Below are 23,097 nucleotides of genomic sequence, written 5' to 3' on the forward strand. Positions count from 1 at the left end.
TGGAGGGAACGGTCTTTGCGGAAAGCGGAAAGGGGTGGGGAGGGAAATATATCCCTGGTGGTGGGGTCTGTTTGGAGGTGGCGGAAATGTTGGCGGATGATTTGGTTTATGCGAAGGTTGGTAGGGTGGAAGGTGAGAACCAGGGGGGTTCTGTCCTTGTTATGGTTGGAAGGCTGGGGTCTGGGGACGGAGGTGAGTGATGTGGACGAGATGCATTGGAGGGCATCTTTAACCACGTGAGGAGGGAAATTGTGCTCTCTAAAGAAGGAGGCCATCTGGTGTGTTCTGTGGTGGAACTGGTCCTCCTGGAAGCAGATATGGCGGAGGCGGAGGAATTGGGAATACGGGATGGCATTTTTGCAGGAGGTAGGGTGGGAAGAGGTGTACAAGCCCACACTGACCCTCCAAAAAGTAACCCACCCAGACCCATTTCCCCTGCATTTACCCCTGAGCACATGACTAATGTCCCTAACCCCCACATCCCTGAACACTATGGGCAATTTAGCATGGCCAATCCACCCTAACCTGTACAAGCTTTCGATTGTGGGAGGAAACTGAAGCACCCAGAGGAAACCCACGCAGACACGGGGAGAATGTGCAAACTCCACACAGACAGTCGTCCGAAATGATTTGGCATCTGAAGGAATATCTGCACAAGCATTGCAGTGTCTTCATGGGCAATGTGTGATCCCTCAGGCCAACAGGAAATTCCATCAAGACAACAGCTGAAAGACATCTGACCTAACAAATCCAACTTTTGTTGTTTGGTTTTACACCCACCTCAAAAGTTTGGGTTCATTCGGCCTGGCTGAGGAGAGTAACCTTTGATTCCCTGTCGGATTCATAATCAGAAAGGGATTCAAGGGTTACAGGGAATGTGGAGTTGAGGATGATCAGATCAGCTATGATCTCATTGAATGGCATAGCAGACTCAATGGGTTAAATTACCTACTTCTGATTCTACCTCTTGTAATCTTAAAGTGAAGATCAAGAACTTTCTTCAAGCTTGGGCTTCTTTTGAACTCTTGTATATTGCATATTCATGCTAACGACCCCCACACGTGAGTTATAACTGCCACCATACCTGAGTTATAACTATCATTATACCTGAGTTATAACTACCACTATACCTGATTTATAACTACCACTATACCTGATTTATAACTACCACTATACCTGAGTTATACTAGACTCTAGGCTTGCTGTTGCATTATTGAAGAACTTATTCTTTTCATGTGCTGCTTTCTCATAATTCTCCATGAATATCCAAGTAACTGTGTGCATATTCATACCCGGTGGGTAACAGCTCTCTGACATTATCACCAGGATGCTACAGGGACCAAAAGCCCTTACACAACAGTCTATGCTGGTGTACACACACACCCCACATTGGTGGGAGGAATGTGGATTGTGAGGAATAGCAAAATAGTAGTAATGGACTAGGAATCTAGAAGCCAAGGTTAATGCTTGGGGAGCGTGGGTTCAAATCCCATCCATGGTAACTGGTGAAATGTGAACTTGGTTCATAAACCAGGATGTTTTAAACGAAATACAAATCTTTGTGATAGTCGTCATGACAACTACCAAGGAATTTGGTTACAAACCCATTTGGTTCACTCTTGTCACCATGTTCTTGACTCATAACTGCCCTCAGAGATGGCTGAGTAAGATGTACTGTTCAAGGGCAGTTCGCTTTGAGCATCAATACTGGCCTTGAACAGTGGTGTCCATTTCCTCTAAAGGATTAAAGAGAAACAACATCAGCTTCCCATCATTGTCTGGGTATGTCCTTTTATTCCTAATTCCTTTTTGAGCTTCCCTAAAATGTATCTGGGACCATTGGACCACTCTGTGCGGTCATGAGTCTTATTTTGGGGGAAAAGGCAGGAAAGTGGATGTGAGGACTGTCGGATCCGCCGTGAACAACAGAGCGGGCTCAAGGGGCCAAATGGCCTACTTCTGCTGACATTGCGTATTGTCCCAGTTGAATCGCTCATTCCCACCACAATCTCGGGAAAAAAAGTTGCTCCTGAATTCCTCAGTTGGGGTGTATCCGAGTCATGTCTAAGAGGATAGTTACGGCCGTGTGTGTGTATATGCGTTTGTTTCCCCAGGTCGCTATAGATTTCACAGCCTCGAATGGGGATCCAAGGAACAGCTGCTCCCTCCACTACATCCACCCATACCAGCCTAACGAATACCTGAAAGCTCTGGTGGCTGTGGGTGAGATCTGCCAAGACTATGACAGGTAAGGTCAGCTCTGTGGCATTGTCATCGCTAAGCTGGTCAATGTCAATTGAAAGCCAGCCACCCTGATGTTGCATACAGTGTTCACAGCCCAATCGTAGCTAAGGGGCATTCCGCTGGAAGCAGACTCACTTTTTAAGAGGGCCCTATCTTTGATTGGTAAAGTCGAAGTTTCTTCATTTGCAGGTGAGGCTGTTTCAGGGAGAAAGCAAACCTGGGCTTTGGAATGGCACTTTAGCCTTTTACAAAATTTGCACAAGGCTACCTCCGTTGGTGTTGGAGTGATGTTGTGTGATTTTTGGTGCTGTCAGAGGAGCCTCAGTGAATTGCAGCTTATAGATGCTGCACTTTACTTCACAAGTGGATTTTTTTTGATACTGAAGTGAAGAATGATGCTCTTGACTGATTCATAATCATTGCTTTTAGTAATCATTCTAGCTTGGGACATGAATGCTCCATTAAAGCCTACTTAATGCCAGGAAGCAAGAGGGGATGGGCAGTTTAAGGCATAGTGGCTTTCTATTCTTTCACTGTTCCCCTAAAATAAGTAATTTCATGTGTTCAAATATCCCTCGCCGCGAGTGTTCACTGGTACTGCAATGATTAACATTGTTTTTATCTCATTCCAGTGACAAGATGTTCCCAGCCTTTGGATTTGGAGCAAGAATACCACCAGATTCTAAAGTGAGCACCATTGGAAATTAATACAACATAGAACTGGACAGCATGGCACAGGCCATTCAGTCCACAATGTTGCTCTGAACATGACTCCAATTTAAACTAATCCCTTCTGCCTGCCCTGGGTCCATATTAATCCTTTCCTTGCATATCCATATGCTTATCTAAAAGTCCCTTAAATGCCTCTATCATATCTATCTTCACCACTACTCCTGGCAACCTGTTCCAGCTCACACCACTCTCTGTGTAAAAAACTTGTCCCTCATATCTCCTTTGAACATTCCCCCCTCTCACCTTAGATGCACGCCCCCCTACTTTTAGATATTTAAACTCTGGAAAAAAGATTCTGACCATCAACCTTATGTATGCATCTCATAATTTTAGACTTCTGTCAGGTCTCCCCTCAGCCTCTGCCACTCCAGAGAAAAGATACTTTGTTTTTCTAGCCTCTCCTTATAGCTCATACCCTCTAATCCAGGCAGCATCCTTGTAAACCTCTTTGACACCCTCTCCAAAGCCTTCACATCCTTCCTGTAATGTGGCGACCAGAACTGAACACAATATTCTGAACATTTGAGCTCGCAAAGTGTATCATCTTACATTTACACGGGCTAAACTCCTTCTTCCATTTGTTTCCTTCATAAAACATCCCACTGTTGTAGGATGACATAAAAAGGCCTCCTCTTAACATTTTTACATTGGGCCTGTGCCCTGTTATATGGGACAAAACCCTTCAGTTAGTTAGAACGTTTTAAGAAGAGTTTGTTACAACGGTTATAAATAATGCATAGAAATTTGCTGAATTTCTACATTTCACGTCATCACTTTTTAGAGGATCGAGTAAGACAGGAGCTGGTATAGGCCATTCGGCCCATCAAACCTGTTTCACTGTACTTTAAGCATGTCTGGCAGCAGCACTGGGGGAGAAAGAAAAACAGTTAATTATTCAGGAAGGTGCCCTTCAGTACTGGGAAAAGTTCAAAATGGTAATGGGTTTTGAGCAAGTGAATTAGGGGAAGATAAACCCAAGGGAAGGTCGTGACAGAATGGAGGGAAAGAATGACTTAATAACAACAGTTTTCGAGATACAAGGTCAAAGCTTTTAATTAAAATTTAAAAGCCCCCTATCCCTTGAGGGATTATGTTCCATTTCTCCATGGTGGCATCTGCCCTGAATCTCCCTAAAGCTTCTGCTTGTTACCCACTCTGGGAATTATTTCAAGCATTCCTCACTCTTTGAGCACAGACATTCTTCCAGATGAAAGCAAACTGAAACCAGAAAGTGCTTGAGAGGCTGAATGGGCCTGGCAGCATCTGTGGGAAGAGAAACAGAGTTATCGTTTCAAATTCAGGTTCCCCTTTGGAGCTGAAGGGTGATGGTAAATGAGTGATTTTTTTTGTGCTGTTGACAAAGGGGGAGGAGGTGCAGCTGGTGAGGGTGCTTAAAACCAAAGACAAAGAGAATGTTCATGGTGATAGAGGAGTGATAAGAGAGCGGAATAGGTGTTAATGGTAGGTACAAATGGTAGAAATAGGTAATCTCTGCTGAGAGCAAACCCATGCAAACTAGACACTGGCTGGGGCTGGGCTGGGGTGTAATCAGAACGAAGGATAGTGTTCATGGCCTGATGTTTCAAATGTCTAAATTCGTAAGTTATTCCCAGAGGTCTTTGTTTTCCAAAGCATATCTGAATGATAGATTAACATGTACAACATCTGCTAGCAAATCCAAACCTTCTATTGTTTGTGGTTGCAGACTCTTGCTCTCCATAAGAACATAAGACCATAAGATACAGCAACAGAATTAGGCCATTCGGCCCATTAAGTCTCCTCCGCTGTTCAATCATGACTGATAACTTCTTCAACCCCAATCTCCTGCCTTCTCCCAGTAAGTCTTGTTCCTCTTACCAATCAAGAACCTAGCTTCCTCTGTCATAAACATACTCACTGACTCGGCTTTAACAGCCCTCTGTGGCAATGAGTTTCACAGATTCACCAGCCTCTCACTGATCTCAGGTCTAAAAGGTTGTACCTTCACTCTGAGGCTGCGCCTCGGGCCCTAGTCTCTCCTACTATTAGAAACATCTTCTCCACATCCACACTATCCAGCCCACTCAGTATTCTGTAAGTTTTAATCAGATTCCCTCTCGCCCTTTTAAACTCCATTGAGTACAGACCACTTCTTCCCTGGTGGGAGAGGCTGGGACTCAGAGACTTTGCTTAAAGGGCTTCAGGACTTCAAATTTAAGTGGGAGTTGAGGAGAAATTTGCTTCTCAGAGTGGATCATGAGATTTTGGAACTCTCTTCCTCAGAGAATAGGGGAGGCTGGGACTTGGACTATTTCTAAGGTGGAGATAGATAGATTTGTGACCAGCTTATCTAGCCTCTCCTCATAACTGAGACTTTTCACCCCAGTAACCATCCTGGTGAATCTCCTCTGCCTCCTGTCCTGTGCAATCACAACCTTCCGATAGTGTGGTGATCAGACTGCACACAGTACTCCAGCTGTGGCCTAACCAATGTTTTGTAAAGTTATAGCAAGAATTATAGCAAGGCTTCTGTGCTCCTAAATTCTACATATTGTCCAATGAAGGTAAGCATCCCATTTCCCTTCTTCACTATCCGGCCCACCTGCGCTGACACCTACAGGGGTTTATGGACTTGTACACCAAGGTCCCTGTGTTCCTCAGCACACCTTAGGGGTCTACCATCCATTGTATCCTTCCATCATCAGACCTACCAAAATGCATCACCTTTCACATATCGGGGTTCAATTCAGTCTGCCATTGCTCTGCCCAATCCACTCTGCTCAATATCAAAGACCAACCACTGATCTTTCGCAGTTAAATGCTTTTGTGATTCATTCGATGCATTCCCTAATTTCTGTAGTTGATCACAGATAGTAGGTTCACCATTTAGAATTTTTCTTTTCAACAGGAATATACTTATTCTGAGTATTCTGAAATATTCCATTCAAATCTACCCCGGGGTTCTGGTCACCTAACCTCTAGTCCAGTATGCCAGTTCACTTCATTGAGCTCAACTTTCAAGCCCATATGCCTGTCCATATTTAAGTGTGAATTACTAGTCTTAGACCCAATCTTCTCCCTTACAAATTGAATGTAGAATTCACTCACATTGTGGTCATAGCTACCCAGTGGTGCCTTAACTCTGAGACTATGAATCACTTCTTTCTCATTAAACAACACCCAGGATGATAACATCTGTTCTCTCATTACTACTCAAAGAAACAAACTTAAAAGTAGTTGATGAACTCCTCATCCAAGCTACACTAATGCCAATCCTTTGGAGAACCCAGCATGGTGGCTCAGTGGTTAGCACTGCTGCCTCACAGTGCCAGGGACCTCGGTTCGAGTCCACCCTCAAGTGACTGTTTATGTGGAGTTTGCACATTCCTCTGGGTGCTCCAGTTTCCTCCCATTGTCCATAGTGTCCAGGGATGTGTAGGCAAGGTGGATTGGTCATGAGAAATATGGGGATACGGTAGAGGGTGTGTCTGGGTAGGATGCTCTTCAGAGGGTCAATATGGGCTGAATATTCTGTTTCCACATTACAGGGATTCTATGGTTTTAGACCCATATCCTTGTCAGGCTCTTCAGTATGAAGCCTGGCGGAGACTTATCTCTTTGTCAGCCTTTGAATCATGACCATATAGGAATGAGGAAAATGTTCTGTGTAATTCCTGATCTCCTGATGTGACACAGTGTTACAGTCCGCTTGGATAATGTTCCTGTGAAGCACTTTGGGATGATTTACTCTGTTAAAGCTAATATATAAATGCAAGTTGTCATGAGCATCATACACCAAACTGAAAGCTGATTGCTGGGTTTTTTTTGACAAGAGGAATGTTTTATTTGATCATGTTTTCTCAAGGAAGAGGAGACTGACTCACTTACTAAGGATGGGCAATAAATGATGGCCCAGCCAGTAACGCCCACATCTTGTGAACATTTTAAAAATACATTTTGCAGTGTCTGCAAGTTATTGTCGGAAGTTTAGCTGGTGAAGCAGGTTGCACATTACAAAAAGCTCCCTGTCCATTTGTGAGACTCTCAATTTGAGGAAATTGCTTCCATGCTGGCAAATCACACAAGAATTTTGTCTTTACAAGGTATATTCGAAATTCCCACTGGAAAGAGGAGCATTAAGAATAAACTTCCACAGTCCAGGATGCTCTGAAGCCAATTACAAATATTCCCAAAGGTGCAGAGCACTTATCAGTACAACCTCGTCCTCATGCACGCAATTTCCAGGGCCATCTGCCCATGTTCAACTGCCTTCCAGTTGCATTCTGTCGTGATGCCGCCTAATAATGGGGAAACGAGTTGGCTCTGCTACTGACCTTCATGCTCCCTGCCTGACTCTCACTATAGAATTAAAAAGGAGGGTTGTCAACTACAGTTCACTGTCCCAAGGTGCCTACATGGGTGATCTTGCAGAGCAATCTTCCCATGTTTCCCTGGGTGGGTATTGCCAATCTCCATCCAGTGCAAACATCCCGAGGGATTTCTGGGCTGTCAGGCCTTCCTTCTCTAATCCAAGGCAATGATGAGAGAGAGAGAGAGAGACCCATTCTCTCTCTTTCACACCTTAATTAACCCACATTTTGTCTTTCACCGTCATTGGTAACCCCTTCGAATGTAAGAACTAAGAACAGGAGGAGGCCATTCAGCCCCTTGAGCCTGTTCTGCCATTTAATGCAATCATGACAGATCCTACCTCGGCCTCAGTTCCACATTCCCACCTGCTCCCCTTCTGTAGTGAGTGTAATGAGGTCAGGTAGGGAAAGTGAGGACTGCAGATGCTGGAGATCAGAGTCGAGAGTGCGGTGCTGGAAAAGCACAGCATGTCAGGCAGTATTAAGAATTGCAGGTGTAACGAGGTAACCCAGGTGGACCTCATACAATATGATTGGGGCTGTTAATCAAACCCAATCAGGGAGCCCTCGCTGACATAAAAGGATGAAAGTCAAGGATATTGAACATGGGGAATTCCTGGCTCAGTGAGAGGTCGTGCATTGTCAAAGGCTATGCATTTGTAAGTGAAGGGTGATTGATGGTGGGATGCCAGCCTCTGAAGAATTATTTAATCTTCGATTCATTACTAACTAATGTTAAGTTCATCCCCTCTTTAAATGTACTCAATGTCCTAGCATCCACCACACTCTGGGAGAGTGAATTCCACAGATTCACCACCCTTTGAAAAAAGTAATTCCTTCTCATCTCAGTTCTCATATCTGTTACCGTTATCCTAAAACTATGAGCTCTCTTTCTAGATTTATCTCTTACACTGGGCCTCCACTTCACCTCCCCCCTCACCCCCCCACCTCTGTTAAATGTTTAAAGAAACCACTTTTCCACACCTTCCAGTTCTGAAGAATGGTCACCGGACTTGAAGCATTGTCTCTGCACAGATGCTGCCAGACCTGCTGGGATTCTCCAGCATTCTGTGTGTGTGTGTGTGTGTGTGTTTAAGTGAGAGAGAGAGAGAGACAGACAGAGAGAATGTTTCTTTGTTAACCTGATGTTAATTTAACTTGAAGATGGGGCGGCACGATGGCTCAGTGGTTAGCACTGGTGACTCTCAGCACCAGGGACCCAGGTTTGATTCCACATTTGAGCAACTGTCTGTGTGGAGTTTGCATGTTCTCCCCATGGGTTTCCTCTGGGTACTCTGGTTTCCTCCCACAGTCCAAAGATATGGAGGTTAGGTGGGTTGCCCATAGTGTCCTGGGATGTGTAAGCTAGGTGGGTCAGCCATGGGAAATGCAGGTTACAGTGATTGGATGAATGCTCTTTGGCGGGTTGGTGTGGACTCAATGGACTGAATAGGCTGCTTCCACACTGCAGGGATTCCATGATAAAATACAAAGCACCAGCTGTGTTTTGAACTCTTGTAACTAACCTCATCCTGTCTATTATTGGCATTCAGGAAGGGGTGTCCTTTGGGGGAGCAGGGGCGTGGAGGGATGAGCAGCTCCCTTCTGTGGAGGGAGGAGGTTGGCAGACAATTCTTTGATGAATTATCACTGCCCCCTTCTTCAAGATCACACAGCAACTTTCCCAATGTCGAATGGAGACTCATTGTGTTGGAGACTCATCGGCATTGCACAGGTAGCCTCAAACCAGGGGACCAGCGCTGGACATCCAATTTGCTTCTTGCCATTCCATCAGCCATTGGCAGTGCTCCTGCCATCCCATCAGCCATTGGCAGTGCTCCTGCCTCCCATCAGCCATTGGCAGTGCTCCTGCCTCACATCAGCCATTGGCAGTGCTCCTGCCTCCCATCAGCCATTGGCAGTGCTCCTGCCTCCCATCAGCCATTGGCAGTGCTCCTGCCATCCCATCAGCCATTGGCAGTGCTCCTGCCTCCCATCAGCCATTGGCAGTGTTCCTGCCATCACATCAGCCATTGGCAGTACTCCTGAAAGGAGAAAAGCTGGGGACATCCCTTCCCCGTTACCACTGAAGAGGGAGGTCTTTATGACGGCCTCCTATTTGAGGTCTCCAGCCAAGCCCCTCCTGCTTCACAAGCCTGTTCATCCCACCAAAGTGACCATGCTTTCAATCGTCCTGCACACTGTCACCCTGACCTCTCTGTTATTGGCCTGTTGCATTGTTATTGTGAGGCTCAACAGAAGGCCTGGCGAACAGCACCTCACTCTTCACTTTCTGCCTCCTGGACTCAAGTTCCACAATTCCAGACTGTCCCCTCCAATTTGCTTCCTTTCTTTTGTGAGTTTCCCTTATTTTCTGCTTTCGGACAGCAGCGGTCCTTCTCCAGGCTCATCTTCTTTTTAAATAAAGCAATGAACTGCAGAAAAATAAAGCAAAGGGCTACTGATGCTGGAAATCTGAAGTGAGAACAGAAATTGTTGTCAAACTTGGCAGGTCTGGCAGCATCTGTGGAGGGAAGGTGGGATTCATGCTTCGAGTCCAGTGACCCTTAGTGTCTTAGTGTTTAGTGTCTTGCCCCACTGCCATTCTGGCCCTAGAGTATTACCTCTTCTGTTATCCTGCCACAGACCTTCCTTGTCTCATGTCCCCTGTGATCAAAACCTATCACTTCACCAATTTTTTCCAGATCTGATGGGTGGTCATAGAATCCCTACAGTGTGGAAACAGGCCATTTGGCCCAACAGGTCTACACCCGGCAGTCCGAAGAGTAACCCACCCAGACCCATTCCCCTACCCTATTACTTTACATTTACCCCTAAGTAATGCACCTAACCTACACATCGCTGAACACCATGGGCAAGTTAGCATAGCTCACCCACCTAATCTGCATATTTTTGGATTGTGGGAGGAAACCGGAGCACCCAGAGGAAACCCCGCAGACACGGGGAGAATATGCACACACACAGTCGCCCGAGACGGGAATTGAACCTGGGTCCCTGGCGCTGTGAGGCAGCAGTGCTAACCACTGAGCCACTGTGCCACCCGTCATAGCCCTGAAACATTCTGTTTGTCTCTCTCCACCGATTCCACCGATTATTTTCCAGCAATTTCTGTTTTTGTTTTCAGAGTGTCCTCTTCACCGGCTGTGCCCTCCTCCCCGCAGTGGGATGAACCTGGGTCCCTGGCGCTGTGAGGCAGCAGTGCTAACCACTGAGCCACTGTGCCACCCGTCATAGCCCTGAAACATTCTGTTTGTCTCTCTCCACCGATTCCACCTGATTATTTTCCAGCAATTTCTGTTTTTGTTTTCAGAGTGTCCTCTTCACCGGCCGTGCCCTCCTCCCCGCAGTGGGAGTGCATGGCCAGCCGCCATCTTTAATTGCAGAGCTGGCCAATCAGAGGCTGCCCCTCGGGTGAGATTGCTCCAGGGGTCACGCCGAGGTTCCCAAACCATCCCGTTACCCGACGGAAAGACCAGCCCAGATATTGTTGTTTCTGTTGTTCATATCAGAGTGGGAGAGAAATGGAAGGAACCTGGAGACCTTACTGTCACAATAATTCCCAGATGAACAAGGAACAAAAGGCCGCTCAGCCCTTCCAGCTAGCTCTGCCATTCTGTAAGATTGCAGCTGATCTGAGTTTCGGTTAGAGACAGCTCAGATCAGTCATGATCTTACTGAGTGGCAAAGCAAGTTCAAAAGGCTGCGCGTTCCTTGTTTGTATCACAGTTTAACCTCAACTGTACATCCCTGCATATTCCTGAGAATCTCTACCCACCCTCCTCCCCACCACCCCCCTCCCCCACACACCACCCCTGCCCATCAGGAATCCATCTCCCTCTACCTTGAATATATTTTAACATTTTGCATCCACTGTCTTTTGTGGAAAGCAGTTCCAAACATTTACAACTTTCAGAGAATTTTGTTTCCTCGTCCCTGTTTTAACTGGGCTATCCCTTATTTTTAAATCAATAATCCTAATTCTAACTTCCCCTCACATAAGTGAACATCCTTTCCACATCCAGAATCTTGCTTTGGTCCATTCAGTCACCTCTGACTCATCCAAGCCCCAGAGGAGACAGGCCCAGCCTTTGCTCAACAGCTCATTCCAGGTACTACTCCAGTAAACCCTCACTACTCTCTGAGACAAGAAATTGCTCCTTATCTCCATCTTAAGCGTGTGGCCCATTATTCTGAGAATATGCCCTGTCTTCCAATATTCTCCCAGAAGGGAAACCATCTCTCCTGTACAGTTCTCTCTGCATCTCTTATGTTTCAATGCAGTTACCTGTCTTTCTAAATTCCAAAACGTACAGGTCCATTCCACTCACCCTCCCCTCATAGGACAGGTCTGATAGGAAGGGTTTGGGGGTTGCACAGCTGAGCTCTCGCCATATTGTCTGTTTTCCAATTATGTCATTGGGGCACGCGTTGCTGTTTCAAGTCACCTTCTTCTCCCGTGGGCCAGCAATAAATGCAAGCGAGGGGAAACTTGGAACTGTCAGGAACACGTACGACCTGAATACAACCTCCTGCTTTTCGTCCTCCCCCACCACACCTTTCTTGCTGGGTGACTGATGATGGAGTCCATTCCTCAGAGATCCCAGAGCCTCACCACTGTGAATATCTCAACATTTGTGACAGGAGTTGTGTGGTGACCATGTCGCTCCACCCTGAAGGTTTCTGCAATGACTTTGGTTCTATTGATCAAGGTTAACATTGTATTATTTTGTCCCTTCGTTTCCAGGTGTCTCATGACTTTGCAATCAACTTTAATGAAGACAACCCAGAATGTGCAGGTAAAACAGAGGAACCGTCCAACAGACTTAGAAATGTCTTCAGTGTTTCTCCGAGCTGTAATAACCCAACTGCTCCGGGCTGATGGATGTATGTCATGTTTTAATACATTCATGGGATGAGGGCATCACTGGCATTTGCACGGTGGCACAGTGGTTAGCACTGTTGCCTCACAGCGCCAGAGACCCGGGTTCAATTCCCGCCTCAGGCGACTGACTGTGTGGAGTTTGCACATTCTCCCCGTGTCTGTGTGGGTTTCCTCCGGGTGCTCCGGTTTCCTCCCACAGTCCAAAGATGTGCAGGTCAGGTGAATTGGCCATGCTAAATTGCCCGTAGTGTTAGGTAAGGGGTAAATGTAGGGGTATAGGTGGGTTGTGCTTTGGCGGGTCGGTGTGGACTTGTTGGGCAGAAGGGCCTGTTTCCACACTGTAATGAAATGTAATTTGCTGCTCATCCCTAATTGCCCTGGACATGGTGGTGGTTAGCTGCACACTTCAACATCTGCAGTCCATGGGATGTAAGATCACGCTAAGTCCCACAGGGAGGGTGTAGGGACAGACACAGTGCGATGGAGAGAGTGTAGGGACAGACACTGCGATGGGGAGGGTGTAGGGACAGACACTGTGCGATGGGGAGGGTGTAGGGACAGACACAATGTGATGGGGAGGGTGTAGGGACAGACAGTGCAATGGGGAGGGTGTAGGAACAGGGGGAGGGTGTAGGGACAGACACTGTGTGATGGGGAGGATGTAGGGACAGACACTATGCAATGGGGAGGGTGTAGGGACAGACACTGTGCAATGGGGAGGGTGTAGGGACAGATACTGGGCGATGGCAAGGGTGTAGGGACAGACTGTGCAACGGGGTGCGTAGTGCCAGGGTGTTGACCCAGCACCAGTGCAGGTACAGTGATGTATTTCCACATCAGGTGCGAGTCTCGGTTTGGACAATGTTCATCCTAAATGTTCACAACATTGGATAGAATTCCCATTCTATATCCTAAGGTTGAGCTGTCTTTCCGGTTATTTTTCCACAATTACTTCAAATACAGCCAAAACAACTGCAGGAAGAATTCTTTGTTTTCAACGATCTCATGTCACACAGTCCAATAGAATTAAAGCATACAGCATGAGCCCATTTGTTTAACTCCTTTGTACTGAGTAAGTCTTCAGGTTCTGAGCTTCTCCTACCTGGCTGGAGGTTAGCAGTCAGTGGTTTGCTCAAAATGCTAATGCTGATTCGACCTCTGACCTCTGCATTCCATGCATATTATCGCAAATTTACAAGACGTGAGAAAAACACCCAGAGTCGATATCAGAGAACATGGAACCAAGAATATTCCCACGTTTGTCAGTCTCTTCCAATTACCACCAACCACTCAAGCTTTTCTTGCTTTGTAAATGCTATATCCTAAACTCTACAGATGCGGACGACAGACTTTCCCAATCCCTTCAGCTTCGCTTCCTTTACAAAACATCCCTGAACTCGAAGACAAAATGGAAATTGCTGGAAAAGCTCAGCAGGTCTGGCAGCATCTCAGAGGGAGGGTCACTCAACCCATAATGTTAACTCTGACTTCTCTCCACAGATGCTGCCAGACCGCCTGAGCTTTTCCAGCAATTTCTGGTTTTGTTTCTGATTCCCTGCATCCGCAGTTCTCTCTTTTTATTCCTGACCTTAAAGCTGTTTTTAACTCATCGTGTGCCGACTGTGCAATTCACCCAAGACATTGTGGGTTCTGGGTTTTCTGAAAACATAGTCCCACCCTCAATACTTAAAAGTAAGGGTTCAAGCTGATTTTGAGGAAAGTTACTGACATCATGAGCTCAAAACCTACCATGGCTGCTAGTGGAACTTAAACTCAATTAATCAATTTGTAATATAAAATAATATAAACTAATACTCAATCATGGTAACTATGGCAACCACCATGCATGGTTGTAAAACTCTATCTGGTTCACTAATGTGCTTCAGGGAAGGAAATCTACCATCCTTACCTGTTCTGGACTACACATGACTTTGACTCTTAACTACCTGGAGTGTTGGAGACTGAGGGGTGACCTTATAGAGGTTTATAAAATCATGAGGGGCATGGATAGGGTAAATAGACAAAGTCTTTCCCTGGGGTGGGGGAGTCCAGAGCTAGAGGGCATAGGTTTAGGGTGAGAGGGGAAAGATATAAAAGGGACCTCAGGGGCAACGTTTTCACTCAGAGGGTGGTATGTGTATGGAATGAGCTGCCAGAGGAAGTGGTGGAGGCTGGTACAATTGCAACATTTAAAAGACATCTGGATGGGTATATGAATAGGAAGGGTTTGGAGGGATATGGGCCAAGTGCTGGCAAATGGGACTAGGTTAGGTTAGGATATCTGGTTGGCATGGACGAGTTGGACGGAAAGGTCTGAAAGAGCTGTACATCTCGATGACTACTCTCTGAGATGTCCCAGTAAGCCTGTCAGGTCCAGGGCACTTAGGAATGGGAAATAAACGTGAGCCTTGCCAGCAACACAAACATTCCTTGAGAGAAGACAGAAAGAAAGGTAAGTGGGGGGTAGAATATTACACCAAAAGCTTTTTGCATCCTGCTCATTCTCCTTCCTAACTGCTTTTCCACAAGGTATACAAGGAGTTGTAGAAGCTTATCAGAAGTGCCTTCCGAAAATCCAACTTTACGGACCAACAAACATTGCCCCAATTATCCAGAAAGTGGCCAGCTCAGCGTCTGAGGAAATGCACACCAAGGAAGCGACAGTGAGTGGTCGCCGTGGGCAACACTTGGGGGAGCAAGCAGTCAGCTACAGAAGACACGCCCGGGGGAGGGGAGGGGGGTGCGGAGGTAGGGTGGGTCTACCTTCTCCCTTTGCCCACAGCTGGTTCATAATCCTGCCCTGACTCTCTGGGGGTGGGGGGCAAATGTATGGCCCTTTAACAATCACATTTTGGTACCATCATCCCTGTTCCAGTTAACGTAGCTCCCTCTTCATGCAGCAAATATTGATGGAAAAGAAAAGAGACATTTTGTCTAAGCTTTTCATCTTATGGTCATCAGGACATTCGGAAGAAATACCAGTGTAAAGGGGGAAACAACAATTTATATTGTACGCAACTCTATCCACTGTTGTGTAAAGGAGGGACACATTCTATATTGTACATTGTCCTGTTTATTTTGCAGGGCATTTGATAAACTGAGGGGAATTGGATTCATTAGGCAAAGTGCCAGTATAGTCATGATGGGCCGAGCGGCGTTCAGTGCAGTATTGTTGGATGATTCTAAATACGCCTCCTCTGTTTGACAGCAATACTTCATCCTCCTGATCCTGACGGATGGAGTCATCACGGATATGGCTGACACCAGGGATGCCATTGTCCATGCCTCCCACCTTCCCATGTCAGTGATCATCGTGGGAGTGGGCAACGCCGATTTCAGTGACATGCAGATGCTGGATGGAGATGACGGGATTCTCCGCTCCCCGAAAGGAGAGCCTGTTCTGCGAGACATTGTCCAGTTTGTACCGTTCAGGAACTTCAAGCATGTAAGTGAGAATCAAACTCCAACCTTCTTGTCTGAGACCTGGCTCCCTCTGTCTTAGTGAAGGGTCTGTCAGGCCCAGCCTTCACATCTCCAACCACAGAGCCGCTTGTGCTCATTATCAATCATAGAATTGATCAGTGATCTTTGGAGAGTCTGCAAGAGAGATGAGAATGAAGTGAGGCATCACTTTCTCCTCATCAAGACACCCAGGGCAGGATTTTAGCTTTTGGGTTCAAAACCCCAATGTTGGGATCAGATCAGGGCTGTGACACCCCAACCCCCACACATTCACCTGGGAACAATTTTCCCCAAAAGTGACCGCGTCGGGTTTTGGTCGGGATATAACAGCGGCCAAGCCTGGAGATCCACCCAGAGATCCTGCAGTTTGGGACGAACAGCAAGAGGGGGAATGAAGACATCTTCAACTCGACACATCTTCTCAGTGGCTTCAAAAAGTCCACAGCAGAAGATGGCGTGACTGAGATGAGGGGTTGCCATTCTGAGTAGCCTGAGGCTAGGTAGGTGGAGAGGAGAGTCTCGAGTGCTAACCCTCTGGTGTGGTACCACCAGGGGGACCCACTCTGTCTGCCATCACATTGACACCTGGTTCCAGCAGTCACTGTTGAGGCCAAACCCTAAAGGTCTACACAACAGTTGGAGGTCCCATTGTGGAGAGCTGTCATGATGGATATTGCCACTAGGCTATTACTCCAGAGATGCAGGTGATGTTCCGGGGGCCCAGATTCAAATCCTGCCGTGACAGACGGTGGAATTTGAATTCAATAAAAATCTGGGCTTATAAGTCTCAACAGCAACGTAGCCATTACCAATTGTCGGAAAAAAAAACATTTGAATTGAATTTATTATCACGTGTACCGAGGCACAGTGAAAAGCTTTGTGTTGCGAGCAATACGAGTAGATCAGAGTTAAATAGCATAGATAAGTAAATAATAGGTAAACAGCGGCAAAACCAAAAACACAGGTACAGGCGAATGTTAAGAGTTTGAGTGTCCATTCAGTATTCGAACAACAGTAGGGTAGAAACTGTTTCGAAACCGGCTGGTGCATGTGTTCAGGCTTCTGTACCTTCTCCCCAATGATAGAGGTTGTGGATAAACATTGCCAGGGTGGGATCGATCTTTGAGAATGCTGGCAGCCTTTCCTTGACAGTGGGCCTGGTAGATGGTTCACTAATGTCCTTTAGGGAAGGAAATCTGCCATCCTTACCTGGTCTAGCCTACATGTGACTCCAAACCCAATGTGACTGAGTCACAACTACCCCCTGGGCAGTTAGGGACAGGCAGTAAGCCCTGGCCTTACCAATGACATCGATGTCCTGTGAATGAATTTTTCAAAAGAGAATATGATTGGTCGAAAGCTGTGGTGGCACAGTGGTTAGCACTGCTGCCTCACAGCACCAGGGACCCGGGTTCAATTCCAGCCTCGAACGACTGTTTATGTGGAGTTTGCACATTTTTCCCCTGTATGCGTGGGTTTCCTCCCACAACCCAAAGATGTGCAGGTTAGGGGATTCAGAGATACGTAGGCTAGGTGCATTAGTTAGGGGAAATGTTAGAGTAATAGGGGAGGGGGGTGGGTTTGGGTGGATGGAAAGGCCGGTGTGGACTTGCTGGGCTGAAGGGCCTGTTTTCACCTGTAGGGATTCTAATTCTAATTAACAATGACCATAAGGAGTTCTGAGGAAGAAATGAATGTGAGTAAAGCAAAACAATTCACAGTGAGCATCCCAGTGATGGGGAGCTGCGTTAGAGAGGCTGGGGGGAAAGTGAGGCATCAAGAGTGGTTCCAGCCTTTGAAGGGTGTCCCCAGTTGGCACATGGATCCCCCGCTTCCTGCCCACCAGCGACCTGTGTTGATCTCCTCACCTTAATCATCTCAATAGGCCCGAGGGTGGGAAGGCTTGCCTGATGCCTTACACCCAGTACTAACCCACCCTACCCCTGAAATACACTGGGCAGGCTGGGCTGGGCAGAATGCCATCCACTCTATTTGATATGGCCCCCACCTCCAAATACATCAATGGGAGAGCATCTGTAAAGAGTCACTCAAATGTGAATTGAGGAGGCTGGGAGGGAGATGGGCAGAGTGTTTGCATATGTTCACATTCTTACACAGACCTGAGCAAAAGGGAAAGTCAGGCTCGAGATTATAGTCGATGGAATGACAGTGCCCAATGCTGTGGGAGGGGTAAGAACCCTCTTTAGACCAATTCCTTTGTATACCCATTAAAGATCGGGCAGAACTCAGTGGTGCCTATAAGGGCTTTTGTGGCATGCTGGTAGTGTCACTAGGTCTGGAATGAAAGGTCTCAGTTCAAGCGTGACCTCAGGATGTGCTGGCTGGTGTAACACGTTGCTGATCAGGTAGTGATCAGATTCAAATGGGGACGGACGGGTCTCCCTGCAGCGAACACTCAGCGTTAGTGTTACATTTTGAAAAGGTCTACACTGGAAAGTGATAAACAGATATGTCTAAAACAATGGGGCGAGGGGGGAGGGGGTGGAATTTGAGCGGTGAGGTAACTTGGTTGCGTCCTCAGAACTCAAACTGGTTACAAGTTTGGATAAAACTCTGCAAGTTACTGCTATAATCATTTCCATAATTGTTTTCTTCAAAGATTAAACATCAAAGTATTGAAAGCATTAAATCGCAAACTCAATAAAGTAAATATTTAATGAAGGACCGCTACCTTGAGCATGCATGACTAATTAATGCAAGATTCCCACTTTGATTAAAAAACACTATGGTACTGCAGAGTATTCAAATAACCTCTCAGAAAGTTAAAAAAATCACACAAAACCAGGTTATGGTCCAACAGGTTTTTTTGGAAGCACTAGCTTTCGAAGCTTCCAAATGACAGGATGTTTGGGTAGGGACTAAATCGGAGGGTTACCACACTTTGAACAGGACGAAGCAGAATTGAGGTTGTGTGATTGGGGGGATGGGGGGTGGGCAGATCCAACAAATATGTTAATATTTTGAAACTAGCTCCAAGCGGCTGGTGTTTGATTTATCAGTCACACTTATTTCCAGCTGAAGTGGTGTTGCTTCAAAGGAGTGTGTGGCTTTGATAGCTCGGAATGACTTAAGGGCACGGCTCACAGAGAAAGGTCCCTGAGTAAATCGGGCTAATCCTGTCTGGAGTTCCGAGGATCTTCAATCTTCAAGGTAAATTGTGAAGGGGCACAGCAGGATGACACTGTTAGCTTCTGGCTAGGCAAGTCTAAAACACAGAGACACAGAGTTAGGATAAGGTGGTTAGACATTTAATTTGATTTGTTTTATTGTAGTCGCGTGTACCTAAATACAGTGAAAAGCTTTGTTTTGCAAGCAGTTAAGACAGATTAAAGCAAACAAGGACATACAGATCATAGGGTGCTTAGACCGAGTGAGGTATACAAGGTTATGCCTGCACAGAAGGTGCATCATTAACAAGATCAACATTATTTTGAAGGTAGAGAGTCCATGCAGCAGTCTAGTAACAGCGGGGAAGAAGCTGTTCCTGAACCTGTTGGCGCGGGTGTTCAAGCTTCTGTATCTGCTGCCTGATGGAAGAGGTTGAAAAAGAGCGTTGCCAGGGTGGGAGGGGTCTTTGATGATGTTGGCAGCCTTTCCACGGCAACAGCAAGTGTAAGTGGAGTCCATGGACGGAGACTTGGCTTCTGTGATGATCTGGGCCATGCACACAACTTTCTCTAGTTTCTCATAGCCATGGGCAGTGCAGCTGCTGGACCAGACCATTATGCACCCGAGTGGAATGTTTTCTATCATGCATCTGTAAAAATCAGTGAAGGTGTGTATGGACATGCCGCAATTCCTGGTTAGGATCGAAGGGGTCAATCCATTAGGACTCAGACAAAAGGAAGAATTTTCACTCAAGGTGTTGTAAATGGAACTCTCCACCCAGAGAATTATGGAGGCTCCATTGTCTAATAGCTTTAAGGCTGGGACAGACAGAATTTTAGTGTCTCAGGGAATAGAGAGAAATGGAGAATGGACAGGAAACGGAGTGAAGGCTGAATCAGCCAGGATCAACGTGGAACATGGAGCATGCTCAAAGAGTTGATTAATCCTGTTGGCACTTTGATAGTTGTCATTTCAAATGTTTCCCAAGCATTTTCTTTCAGCTGATTAAAATGAGGACCACATTTGCCTACAGTGTCCGTTCTATCCTCATGTAATAAAAGTACTCAATAAAGGTCAAATACTGTGAAGGCTGGAACTCTGAGACAAACACAGAGAATAAAATCAGCAGGTTTGGCAGGGTCTGTGGAGAAGGAAACAGAGATAATTCTTTGAGTCCAGTGACCCTTCTTCAGAACTCTGTATTTCTGAGTGTGCTTTGGAATCGTTATGAAGGAGAGTCATACTGGACTTGACACTTTAACTCTGGTTCTCTCTCCACAGATACTGCCAGTCCTTTTTTTAGATAGATTAGATTACCTACAGTGTGGAAACAGGCCCTTTGGCCCAACAGGTCCACACAGACCCTCTGAAGAGCAAACCACCCAGACCCATTCCCCTACATTTACCCCTGACTAATTCACCTAACACTGTGGGCAATTTTGCAAGGCCAATTCACCTTACCTGCACATCTTTGGATTGTGGGAGGAAACCAGAGGACCTGGAGGAAACGGGGCGAATGTACAAACTCCACACAGACAGTTGCCCGAGGCGGGAATTGAACCCAGGTCCCTGGCCCTGTGTGGCAGCAGTGCTAACCACTGAGCCACCGTGCCACCCCATGTGTTTTATTCACTCATGGGATGTGGGTGTCTCTGGCAAGGTCAGCATTTATTACCCATCCCTAATTGCCCAGAGGTCAGTTCAGAGTCAACCACATTGCTGTCGTCCAGACCAGGTAAGGATGGCAGTTTCCTTCCTTAAATGGTATTCAGGACATTCCAACAATTGACAGCTTTTTCATGATCATCATTAGACTCTTAATTGCAGATTTGTATTTAATTCCAATTCTACCATGGCAGGATGTGAACCTGGACATGCAGAGCATTGCTCGGATCTTGGGATTAACAATCTCACAATAATACCCTGAGGCCATCCCTCCCCTTGCTGAGTTTATTTCACATCTTTCCTGCTATTGCTGGGCTTCTTTTGTCAACAACCTGAAATTGTTGTCCTCTGTTTATCAGTCTTTCTCCCAATGGAAACAGGTTTTAGTCCTCTCTACTCTGTCCAAACCCGTCATGACTGGAAGACCTTCTCCGCTCCTAGAAAACAGTCCCAGCTTGTCCCGTTTATCCATGTGTTGCAAGTTCCTCAACCCGGGAATCATTCTTGCCAATCTCCTCTGAATCCTCTGAATTTTTGCACATTATCCTGTAATTACCCCTCTCAAAGAATATCTGATATGTCCAGTTCTAAAAGTTATTTAGTGAAGGCTAATTCCTAAAATGCATTATGTAATTTGTTACACATAAAACCATTGGACCTCTGTCTTCAAGGCAACCAAAGAGAGAGAACAGTGATGTGTGTAAGTAACCAATCCTAGGATACTTGATCAAAGCTAAAGTTATGTATTTGTTTACTCGATAATGGCCTCCTAGTGAGGAATGATTCTAGCTTCGACATTACGTGGGCGGCACGGTGCTTAGCACTGCTGCCTCACAGCACCAGAGACCTAGGTTCAATTCCCGCCTCAGGCGACTGTCTGTGTGGAGTTTGCACATTCTCCCCATGTCTGTGTGGGTTTCCTCCGGGTGCTCTGGTTTCCTCCCCCAGTCCAAAAACATGCAGGTTAGGTGAATTGGCCAAGTTAAATTGCCCGTAGTGTTAGGTGAAGGGGTAAATGTAGGGGAATGGGTCTGGATGGTTAGCGCTTCGGCGGGTCGGTGTGGAATTGTTGGGCCGAAGGGCCTGTTTCCACACTAAGCAATCTAATCTAAAAAATTATGCCCCTGTCTAAAGTTGAAGGTCTACACTTGTTGTTTGGATCAAGTTAGACCCTCAATACATAGGCTTGTATTTGCAAGATAATTGACAAAGTGATGTGGCTCGGTTTAACACGGTCAACACAGGAAGGATATTCGCAAAGACCTGGGAGTCCACAATTAGGGGTCACAGTCTGAGGATACAGGTTTGGTCATTTCAAACTCAGATGAGGAGAATGTTCTTCACCCAGAGGGGGCTGAGTCAGTGGAATTTTCTGCCGCAGATAGCAATTGCGGGTGAAACATTGAATGTTTCCAAGTAGGAGGGATCAAAGGGAGAGGAAGCAGGAATGCTGTCTCAGTTAGATCATCAGGATGATCTTATTATATGGTGGAGCAGGAACAAAGGGCCAAATGGCGAACATGTGCACCTTTTCTCCAAGTTTTCATTTTACTCTGTCTATCACATCGGATTCGCCTGGTCAGTGGGAGAAAGTGAGGACTGCAAACGCTGGAGATCAGAGTTGAAAATGTGTTGCTGGAAAAGCGCAACAGGTCAGGCAGCATCCAAGGAGCAGGAGAATCGACGTTTCGGGCATGAGCTCTTCTTCAGGAAGGGCTGGTCAGTGGGTTGTGTCTGCTCAGTGTTACAGTGGGTTGTATCTGGTCAGTGTCATAGTGAGTTGTATCTGGTCAGTGTCATAGTGAGTTGTATTTGGTCAGTGTTACAGTTAGCTGTATCTGGTCAATGTTACAGTGAGTTGTATCTGGTCAGTGTCACAGTGAGTTGAGTGTGGTCAGTGACACAGTGAAATGTATCTGGTCAATGTTACAGTGAATTGTGTCTGGTGAGTGTTATCTGGTCAATGTTACAGTGAATTGTGTCTGGTGAGTGTTACAGTGAGTTGTATCTGGTCAGTGACACAGTGAGCTGTATCTGGTCAGTGTTACAGTCTGTTGTATCTGGTCAGTGTCACAGTGAATTGTGTCTGGTGAGTGTTACAGTGAGTTGTATCTGGTCAGTGTTACAGTGAGCTGTATCTGGTCAGTGTCAGAGTGAGTTGTATCTGGTCAGTGACACTGAGTTGTATCTGGTCAGTATTACAGTGAGCTGTATTTTGTCAGTGTTACAGTGAGTTGTATCTGGTCAGTGTTACAGTGAGCTGTATTTTGTCAGTGTTACAGTCAGTTGTATCTGGTCAGTGACACTGAGTTGTATCTGGTCAGTATTACAGTGAGCTGTATCTTGTCAGTGTTACAGTGAGTTGTATCTGGTCAGTGTGACAGTGAGTTGTATCTGGTCAGTGTCACAGTGAATTGTGCCTGGTGAGTGTTACAGTGAGTTGTATCTGGTCAGTATTACAGTGAGCTGTATCTTGTCAGTGTTACAGTGAGTTGTATCTGGTCAGTGTCACAGTGATTTGTGTCTGTTCAGTGTCACAGTGAGCTATGTCTGGTCAGTGTTACAGTGAGTTGTATCTGGTCAGTGTCACAGTGAATTGTGTCTGGTGAGTGT

At 46.2% G+C, this 23,097-nt stretch overlaps 1 protein-coding gene across 1 annotated transcript in view; it reads left to right on the forward strand.

Annotated features, from left to right (window-relative positions):
- Positions 1-23,097, forward strand: part of LOC122564537 (copine-4) — a 359,527-nt gene that overhangs the window by 330,286 nt on the left and 6,144 nt on the right. Inside the window, exons 11-15 of the mRNA XM_043719590.1 lie at positions 2,115-2,248; positions 2,877-2,931; positions 12,091-12,142; positions 14,758-14,891; positions 15,437-15,673. Of these exons, the coding sequence (XP_043575525.1) occupies positions 2,115-2,248; positions 2,877-2,931; positions 12,091-12,142; positions 14,758-14,891; positions 15,437-15,673 (612 nt within the window). The remainder of the gene's footprint in view (positions 1-2,114; positions 2,249-2,876; positions 2,932-12,090; positions 12,143-14,757; positions 14,892-15,436; positions 15,674-23,097) is intronic.

This window comes from Chiloscyllium plagiosum, chromosome 29 (genome assembly GCF_004010195.1).
Source record: "Chiloscyllium plagiosum isolate BGI_BamShark_2017 chromosome 29, ASM401019v2, whole genome shotgun sequence".
Taxonomy (NCBI): domain Eukaryota; kingdom Metazoa; phylum Chordata; class Chondrichthyes; order Orectolobiformes; family Hemiscylliidae; genus Chiloscyllium; species Chiloscyllium plagiosum.